The 10,011-nt window shown below is 39.5% G+C and overlaps 1 protein-coding gene across 3 annotated transcripts in view; it reads right to left on the bottom strand.

The window, feature by feature from the left end:
• Positions 1-391: 391 nt before the first annotated feature.
• LSAMP (limbic system associated membrane protein) overlaps positions 392-10,011 on the bottom strand; it is a 652,933-nt gene continuing 643,313 nt past the window's right edge. For all 3 annotated transcript variants that reach the window (XM_005548086.5, XM_065539171.2, XM_005548088.5), the window contains one exon: positions 392-8,747. In XM_005548086.5, coding sequence (XP_005548143.1) covers positions 8,650-8,747 — 98 coding nt within the window. In that variant the 3' untranslated portion in view covers positions 392-8,649. The remainder of the gene's footprint in view (positions 8,748-10,011) is intronic.

The raw sequence follows: 10,011 nt of genomic DNA, 5'->3' as shown, positions 1-10,011 counted from the left end.
CTATGGAGACTTTAAAGAAAAAGCATATTTTCTAACGTTTTTGGTATCATAACCCAAGGTCGCAGTCAAGTCTAACAAACGTAAGTGTCTTAATACTTTATTTATAACATTTCAGTGGTAATTTATACTTATTTCTTTTGGTCCCTTAAGGGGTGGGGGGGTGGAACACGTTCACAGAACCTCTTTGCTTAGGTGAAGAAAATTCTTGTAAATTCCACATTCGTTTCTGTGACAGAAGACTCATTGTTAGAACGCCTTCAAGTGATTTTTCAGTATTTTTTCTGCCCTTCCCTTACATGATACTCATTATCATAGGCTTCATTTTCTATTTTATTCATGAAAACCTCCAAGAAATAGTGCAGTCAACCACATGATCACTGACTCAGGTCAATGAAGACACATCTCCTTTTCACGTTTATTTCGTTTTAAGATCACAGAAGAGCAGAGCATTCATACGTGTAAAGTAACAGAAGAGAGAAACAGAATTTAAATACATTTAAAAAGAAAAGAAAAAAAGCATTTTTTAATTTTAATTTTTTTTTTTTTTAAACACACACACTGCGCTTTTTATTTCCTTCACAGAGCTAGTACCCAGGGAAAAAAATCCACCCAATAAACAAAAATGAAAATCCTTGAATAAGAAAAAAACCCAAACAAAAAATGGCCATGTGTTTGTTCTGATCTTCAAGGGAAGATCAGTTCATGTCTACAGGGCTGAAAAAAGGAATATATTTATATATATATTTATATGTATATAACACTGTTAATAAGGAGAATTCTAACCAAGAGCAGGATTTATACACCCTTCAGTAGAGCAGTGAGAAGGAAGGTGGGGAGCGTTGGGAGATGGGGGAGGGAGTTGGAAGTGTTCTCCTTTGCTTCTCTCCCCCTGAATTTCTTCCCTTTGACCTCCCCACTCCAAGTAAATACTTAGGGAGCAGAACTTGGCCACAGTTCACCAGGATGAACAATTTCCATTCTCTGGTGAAGAGCAAATACCTAGGGAAGTGGGTTCAAAAGAGGCTCCTGGTAGCTTGGGATTGCTGCAGCGTGCCATGAAGCTAGGACTTCCATGGGTTTTCTTCACTTGCAGGAAGCATATTTGTACTGTGCCTGGCCTTACACAGGGAGGGCTTGTGCAGAGAAGAATGTGGCTGTAGAAGTAGATCCAGGAGCACTGCCCAAAAAGAGGTACTTCTGAAATGACCATGAAAACAGGGAGTTTTCCCATGGACAGGTCATTCTCCCACTTAGAGAGAGCTTCATAAGTACTGTAAGCACGTCATATATCCTTACCTACACAAAGTGATGTGATGCTGGGAAGTGATGAACGAACCCTACTCTTTAGTGCCTGGAAACTCCAATGCCTTCTGTTCTTTCAGACAATAAAATCAAAGGACAACTTTGGATAGATGCTAACCTGAGCCTCTAGGACAGCTTGGGACAAGAGGATCTGTGCTCAAATGCATCCAGAACATGGCACAAGAAAATCATTCCTTATTAATTGCTTGAGAAATCATCCTTTCTGCTTACCCTCTTCTCAGAGAACCTAACTTTCACATTTGGTTTTGGCCTTCACAACAATTCATACTGTCTTCAACTCTGTAACCTCCTAAATTGTGTTTATTTTTGTTTTATTTTCAGCTTGTCTTCTTTAAATAGAATTGACTTGTACTTTTTGAAAACAGTACTTGTTTTCTCTCCATCTATTTGCTTTATTTCATAGCCTATAATTCAAGCTTTGGGAAACTTATTCCATGAGAAATTCCTTCCAAAACAAAATGTATTGTCTTGCCCATTTCTCACAGATCAGCCTTTGAACCTGCCTGGGACCACATGCTTACCGCCATCAGCACAAGCAAAGAGTTTCCAAGGACACACATTTACTGTAATGAGGTACTTGGCCCAGGATGAGAGAAAACTAATGTTTCCTTTCTTATGCACAACGTCCTCATTTGTTACATGCATAATACCCAGTCTGGCTATTTTCCTTCCTATGAAAGATTATTAGAATATGGTTCCACATTTAGGTTTTACAATATTATAAACAAGGAAACAACCCCAGCTATGTCAGTGTCCTTAGTGTAATTTGAATGTGTCCCTTCTCTACACTGCTATGAAGTTTTGATCAGAAGAAATTTACAGACCCAGTCCAGAGTCCCTGTATTCTAGCAGTTTTGGGTTTAGAAATGAAGACAGTAGAATGATAGTTCTGAGAAGTGATGAGAATACAGAGACCAAACGAGAGATAACAAACAGCTGCTGTTTACAAACAGTGCTGGGCACAGCACTAAGTGAATATTAAATTCTTATTCAGAATAAAGGTTAGAGTTGAAAGAGATTTTAGAGAGGTCTACCAAATCCCTCACTTTCAGGATGAGAAGACCAAGACTCAGGAAGGTTAAATGACTTGCCAATGTCTCACAGCTTTATTTGTGGCCGAACTTGGGGTTCGAACCCAATTCTCCTGACTCCCAATTCAATACACCTTCTACCCGCCTTTAAGTTGTCATTTATCTTAGATGATGAGGAAGCAGGACCAAGAAGACACTTGGGAGTTGATACAACAGACACATGAGCCCTTAAAACTCCTTCCTCTCTGTTTTTTTTTTTTTTTTTTTTTTTTTCTTTCTCTTAGGTAGATTAGTGCATTTAAAGCCTGAAGTTAATTTGACCTAAAATTTTTCTAAGTCTTTGCAGAAAGTTCACTTGTTTCCTGAAATCATCTCCTTGATGATTTTTTATGTAACAGTTGTTCATATTGTAGGAATGATATATATGTCATCCTGTTACACGCATCAGGCACTTCAAAAAGACTCCAAGAGAACATGCCTGAGAGAGATAACTCCCAATTAAAAATGATTCAGTCCCTCATTTGCAATATTCAGGATAAATATGTGGAAACATTAGGCTACCAGATAAAGTAAAGGTAGTTATTTCCTAGGGTGACTCAGCAAGATATTTCTCGAGGATATCACATTTTTTATATCGCACAATTTCTTAGAATCCAGATGGCAAGCTGTCTCACTGCTTTTGTTGAATGGAAAATAAAAACTGAGTAATATTTTGCTCATCAAGGTTTAGGTCACTTCCTTGGAGCTATTTGAGTAAGACATCTTAGATGGTGAGAAAGGATTAAAAAAGAAGATATCTGGGAGTGGATACAGTAGGCACATAGCCCTTAAAACCCTTCCCTCTCTTTTTCCCTTTATTTCCTTTGCTTTGGGGTCGGGTGAGACAACTACAGCAACAGTTGGGACAATCTCCACTTAGATCCTGAAAGACCAGAGAGGTGAAGAGCAGGATATAAACCTTCAACTGTTCCTGTGGGTCTGCTTCCTTTTCTAAGGCAACCTCGTATTTGGAGCTTTAGTCATAATTCTTCCCATTCTGAACTGTGAAACATTTCGGTTTTTATTTATTTTTATTTGATTTTTTTTTTCCTTAAGAATCATAGGATTAGCAGTAGTTGGGCACTGCATGAAAAATGAAGTTTACATAGTTTATATTATGTACATAAACTAGTGATTTACATTGATTTACACATGATTGGTGCCTAATTTATTAATCAGCACGCAGTATGTAAATGTGCTGAAAAGAAATCAAGGTTTAAAATAAGTTTTCCATAATATTCATAAACATTTTCGCTGGTGTAAATGTTAAACCTAAACCCAACGTTAACACCAGCTTCCTTGCCAAGAGAAAAGTGATGTACATTGCTGGGTGAAAACAAATTCTTTCCTAAATTTTGGTTGGCGACATTTGAACAGCATAGCTACATGCAAATGAGAATAGTTTACTTCTTTTCTGCTAGTATGCACATAAATGTAAACTCCATTTTGCATTTAGTGAGATGTTTACAGATATTATGCCAACCATGATGGAAAATTTACATCACTGAGGCAAATGCAGTCTTTGGAGAAGAAATATTCTAAACATTTAAGCAAGGGAGGAGGCTTCCTAAACTGCACTTTTGTTTCTTAATTCAAGGTCTTATCTCACCATTTTTGTGGTATGTTTCATATTTGTCTTCAAAATATTAATAGTTTATGTAGGTCAGATATAGCATTGTACTTTCATTTCTCTTAAAAAATGATACTGGTAACCAAGACTAAATGCAGGCTAAAAGTTTATGAGGATGAAAAGAAAAATGAGGACATGGTTAATCCCGTTATACATGTTTGACAAGCAAATTTCTTTTTGGCAAATAATTACAAAATGGAAAAAGTGGGGTTCTATGTCTTTCCACATGAGCATAGATTTTTTTTTTCCAAACAACCAAATTCAGTACTTTTCTTCCTTTTAAGTTCAAAACATTATTCTTAATTTGTCTTATAATACACACATTATTGTAAATATAGCATCTATAAAGATAAGATAAAAAAAATACACACACATATATATTATTGTTTTCCACAAATAATTCGAGCCCTGCAAAGAACAAAATGAAAAATTCAGGGAGACTAGCCAATAGAAACAGTGAAACCACAACCAACTCAGGGATGGAATCTGTGACTCTGGAGGATTCAAGAAGCTCACAACTTGGTAAAGTAATAACTCAAATAATTTCATGCTGAGGAGTTTAGCTTTTGTGTGCAAAGGAGGTAAGTCCATTTTTGAAGGAGAAACAGATTTTTGTTTGGTCCTCCAAGAACGTGAAAATCACGAGTACTTTTACAAGGTCTCTATGAATAGTCCCAGTAGTCTGACTACGTAGTAAAAAAATGCCCATGGCAAGCGAGAAGTCTGTCTGACTTGGAAGAGAAGGCAAAGGTCAATGGGGCAGTCCTTCCTGACAGAAAACACATACGGTTTTCTATAAGCCTTAGTTCTTTTAAGACAGGGGAATTTTATGTCTCAAAACAAGCAAGACTTTTTATCCAACAAGGCAAAACCTTTGCTCAACAATTGCACAGAGCATGATTACAATTCTGCTGTTGTAAAACCCTGGATAGTTCTCATTCTTCAGGAAGCGCCCTGGGTCAAAGTCATTTCTGTTCTTGTCAACTGAAAGTTGGGTCTAAGGGTTTTTTTTTTTTTTTTTTTTTTTTTTTTTTTTTTTTTTTTGAGAAGGAGTCTGGCTCTGTCGCCCGGGCTGGAGTGCAGTGGCCAGATCTCAGCTCACTGCAAGCTCTGCCTTCCGGGTTTACGCCATTCTCCTGCCTCAGCCTCCCGAGTAGCTGGGAACACAGACGCCCGCCACCTCGCCCGGCTAGTTTTTTGTATTTTTTAGTAGAGACGGGGTTTCACCGTGTTAGCCAGGATGGTCTCGATCTCCTGACCTCGTGATTCGCCCGTCTCGGCCTCCCAAAGTGCTGGGATTACAGGCTTGAGCCACCGCGCCCGGCTAAGGATTTTGTTTTACGAATGGTGGAGTTTTACTTTGTATAGAAAGGATATTAAATATATTAGCCACTCAGATTGATGAATTTCACTCCTCTCAGTATATTATTTCCAACCAGTTGGTGCTTTTCAGTGCAGGGTTTCAAGCTTTGATTACCAAGGGACAAGATTCTTGAAGGAATTTATTCCAATATGATTAACTAAATTCCAAGAAGTCTTACGTTGAGACTCAGTGATTTCTTGGTGTCAGTCTTCTGGCCCTACCTTTTCCTGACCTTTTTCTAAACTATATTTTCCTCCATTGTTCACATTGCTTAGGGAACACTTTCAATCCTATGAGATTTCTGGGGACAATGTTTTCTCTGAAACAGGAGCCAGAAGCAAATTTTTAAAATTCCCAGATCCTGCTAGAGATATAGGCAAACACCACATTTAAATATTTGTTTAGTTATGTTTAATATATGGTTCATTATATTAAAACCGAGGGAACAAATGGTGCTGACATGGCAGAGACATTTATTTCAATGGAGAAGTTCCTCTCATGAAACCAAGACCTTGTTCTCACGATAAAGTGGAGACAATAAGAAAGCCAGGTATATAATTAAGGCCTGTGACATGCCATGGGGATCTGTTCCTGAAGCTAATACTAACATCCAACTTAACTCTTCTACTTTTCTCTTCCTGTGTATCTTTAAATTAGCATGCACTTTTCTAAAGCCACACACTTAAGCGTGTGACTGCCTCTTCAATTTATGGGGAATGCTTATTATTAAAGATGATACCCTTTATTCTTGAACTAAGAAGACCAAACTGTTAAGAGAAATACCTGATTGTCAATAAATTGATGCTGCATAGGAATATGGCTCACCTTCCCTATATTTTACTAGCTACCTTCTTGGTTGAGAATTTGTTTTCTCCCCTATGTCAGAATCTGCTATAAACACTCTTAACTATCCCCAAGCTGAATTTTTCCTTGTTTCAAGTCTAAACTGCCAAATCATGAAAGAAGGCTGTGATAAGCTTCTAAAACAAACAATACAATCCCTTAGAAGAAATTAACAATGCTACTTAGATCTTTCTCCCTCCTTCCTTCCTTTTTCCTCTCTCCCTCCCTCCCTCCCTCCGTCCCTCCCTCCCTCTCTTCCTTCCTTCCTTCCTTCCTTCCTTCCTTCCTTCCTTCCTTCCTTCCTTCCTTCCTTCCTTTCCAGTTACAAAGTTTCACATTTTATATCATGTAACAGCTATTTACAAGGTTCCAACTTAACGACAAACCATATTTGGCTCTACAAGATTATATTCAAATATAATCTCAAAATAATCCTCTGTCCTCTCATGAACTGAACCACTTTCAATGCCTACTATTGTGTAAGTGAGAGCAAGGGTTGCTTTTCTGACAAAGATATCTACATGCAGAGAGCCGGCTCTCTCTGCAAGACATTTCCTAAGAAATCCTTCTGGTGATGTGGTAACACCAAGCTTTGTGGTACTCATAAAATTTCTGTCTAAATTTATTACAAGTTGCCCAGCAATTTTGGTTAAGGACCTAGATCACATTTCAGTGTTAATGTCAAGATGACTCTTACAGATGTAAATTTAAATAGAGCAGGGAAGGTGAATATCATGCAATTTTTAGCACCCTGGCATAGGATAACAGTGGACCACCATGAACAGTGATGCTGCAAACACCATCAGTGAAACAGAACAGGGATTATGCAGGCAACCAAATAAAATGTTAACCTAGAACACTGGGAAAAACATCTGCAGAGGAGCACAAGGAATGGACTGCTTTTCATTATGGCCAATGCTCTGTATTAGAGCTCTGACAGTATCTCCAGAATACGGTAGGAGCCTGGGCATCTGTTGACTTTTTCTGCCTTGCTCACTTTCACTGTATTTTATCTGAAATAGGAAACAATCTCTGCTCAGGGGAATTCATGGGACAAATGTTATTTGAAGATTAGGGAGGAGGTAAAACAGGGCTGCTTAGGATCTCCAAGTGGTTCATCATTCTTCCACTGGGAGTTGACACTTGGAGACCTTCCTGTTTCTGGGGATTTACTCAACACATGCTGCTCATTTTCGCAGCAGAGCAGGGCCCACCCTGTTAAAAGCCAGGAAATATATGAATCCCTCAGACTCATGAAACGAGAGTAAAATCTGAAATTTTCTCTCCTAGGGCACCTCATCCATGTCATAATTCCTTATATTGTTTGCTTACCCCATCGATAGTAGGCACTTTCATTTACAGTGATATTCTGAGTGACTCCCCACTCGGTTCTGATGATGGGACTAGGAGGAATATGGGGTCCTGCCCTTGGAAGGGGCACAGCTTGGTTTGAATACACACTGATGCCATGTGACAGCCATGGATGAGAGGAGGACTCTGCTCCTTGCCTCTTTCCCCGCCATCTCCCCCAGCAACTTGTTACAGCCGCATCTCACAATTACAATGCAGGACAGTATCTACAGCACAATGAGTCTATGTACACATGGACCATTCCCTTGGCATGCTTTAGAGAGAGACACACACACACGCTCACACACGTACACCCACATGAGAGCGAAAGACTTGAGCACACACGCACAGTGGAGAAAATTAAAATGACACTTCCTAGCATTTGCGGCATGACTAGTGCTCTGGGGAGGGAGTGGGGGTGAGGAGAGGTGAGGGAGGAAAGGTGGGTAAAAAGGGAGTATCTAGGGTGGGTGTGGGGGAGATAGAACACACTGGAGGGAGAGGGGATATCTCTAAAGTTGGAGAGATAGTGGAGGAAGGAAAGCCAGAGAAAGGCTCAACATAAGATTCCATTGATAGTCTGAAGTGGCTACAAGTCAGCTCAAATGAAAAACAGAATTAAAAGGTTATGGAAATATAAACACCAAAGGCAAGACCTTATTTTTTTCCCCACAGATGAAAAAAGATGAAGGAAGGAAGGATAAAGTGTGTGTTGGGGGCTTAATATCCATCTGGTTCTTCTCTTATTTTTACAGCATCCGGATGTCCTTAGTGTAGTGTAGTCTTTACACAGCATACATTTGCTTAGTAGATATAAACATATCCTGGTAGAACCTTCTCCATCCTGAATGATACATAAATTTTTAATGATGGACTGTGAAATTATTTTAAATGTTGCATTTTCTTCTTCATTTTCTTATTTCCCCCTTCATGTATAAACACACAAAGTTGTGAAATAAACGGTCTCCCCCCATCTCTCTCTCTCTCTCTCTCTGTCTCTCTCTCTCTCTCTGTATTCTGTGTGACGCATTTTTGTGTGTTTTTTAAATTATTTTTAAATTTTTATTCTATTAACATTTGCTGAGAAGGCAGAGCAGAGATGCTGCCAGCAGCCACAGTGGTACGGCCAGACTGATGGATCCATTTATTCCTCTCACCGACCCAGGTCCTGCAGAGCAAAAAAGGAGAGAGAGAGAAAGAGAATGAGTTACATGGGCCCACTGTATGTTATAGCTGACTGCTGACGGAATCAGAGGTAAGACCTAGCCGGGTACTAGCGTCTCAAAGTTACTGATTTACGTGCAGCCCAAGAAAGGCTCAAAACCTTCCTAAATCCTTCTCCTCCTCAGGCTACAAGTATCCTAAGGGGCATCATTGGCTGAAACATTTCTAAATACAAAATGCTCTTGCCAGATAAGTCCTTAAACTGGCTATCACTAATGTGTCTCATGATGCAGCAGGCTCCGGTTCACCTAGCCTCCTCCTGTTGGCCCTGCCCTCAGTAGTCCTCTGGTGCCAGCACTCGTTAAGGTTCTAAGCATTGGTGAGGGTCCTTCAGCAGTCAGACACGGGTCTTCCAGCCAATTCATCACAGCATCTCCACCAATAAAGCACAGAACCAAACCATGACTACCTCTGTCCCCGGGGAGAAGCAGTAATTACTTATTTGCTAATGGGGAGGAGAACTGTTTTAAAGTAATGCTTATGGCTAGATGGTACCTTAGCAAGGGATAAAATACGTCAATACATTTTAAAATCTTAAGAGGCAGCAAAGGATCAACTCCTCCAAACTCTTCATTTGTCACTTTAAAAATCAAAAACAAAAACAAAGACGATAACAACAACAACAAAAATAAACAAACACACCTAGAGAGGTTGAGAGGCAAGTCCCAACCATGAGCAGAACTGAGATTTGAACTCACCCAGATTAACCTGGAATGGCAATCCGTGTTTCCTGCTGCCATCTTAGTCTTCCCAATGTGGACACAATTTGGGGGATGTGGGTGTGGGTCTGAGAGGGGAAATAGGATGGATAGGCAGCTGGAGAAGGGGCTTGTGTGTTCATAAAAGAGAGGATTGGGGAGGAGGCAATCAGTGGTCTGGCAGAAGAGCTTATCGTCTGTGCTTTGCTTGTTCCACTTTTCTCCTTTTGTATAGTTCTGCTCATATTCCATTAAAGCAAAAAAAAATAGTATTTTTCACTACAGGGACTTTTGGATTTAAGACTACATACTTAAACAATGATGTTCAAAAGAGAAACTTGTGTGACTGTAATTGTCAGTCACTTTGAAATTTTGAGGGTGCATATGCAGATGGATTATGTGTGAGTGAGTGTGTGTGTGTGTGAAACTATGATGGCTTGCAGGTATGATGGAAGCATCCTCTGGTATGTGAATTTTTCCAAAACTGTTTACAAACATACCCAATCGGAG

This window comes from Macaca fascicularis, chromosome 2 (genome assembly GCF_037993035.2).
Source record: "Macaca fascicularis isolate 582-1 chromosome 2, T2T-MFA8v1.1".
In the NCBI taxonomy this organism is placed as follows: Eukaryota; Metazoa; Chordata; class Mammalia; order Primates; family Cercopithecidae; genus Macaca; species Macaca fascicularis.
This window is presented reverse-complemented; position numbering and strand designations above follow the sequence as displayed.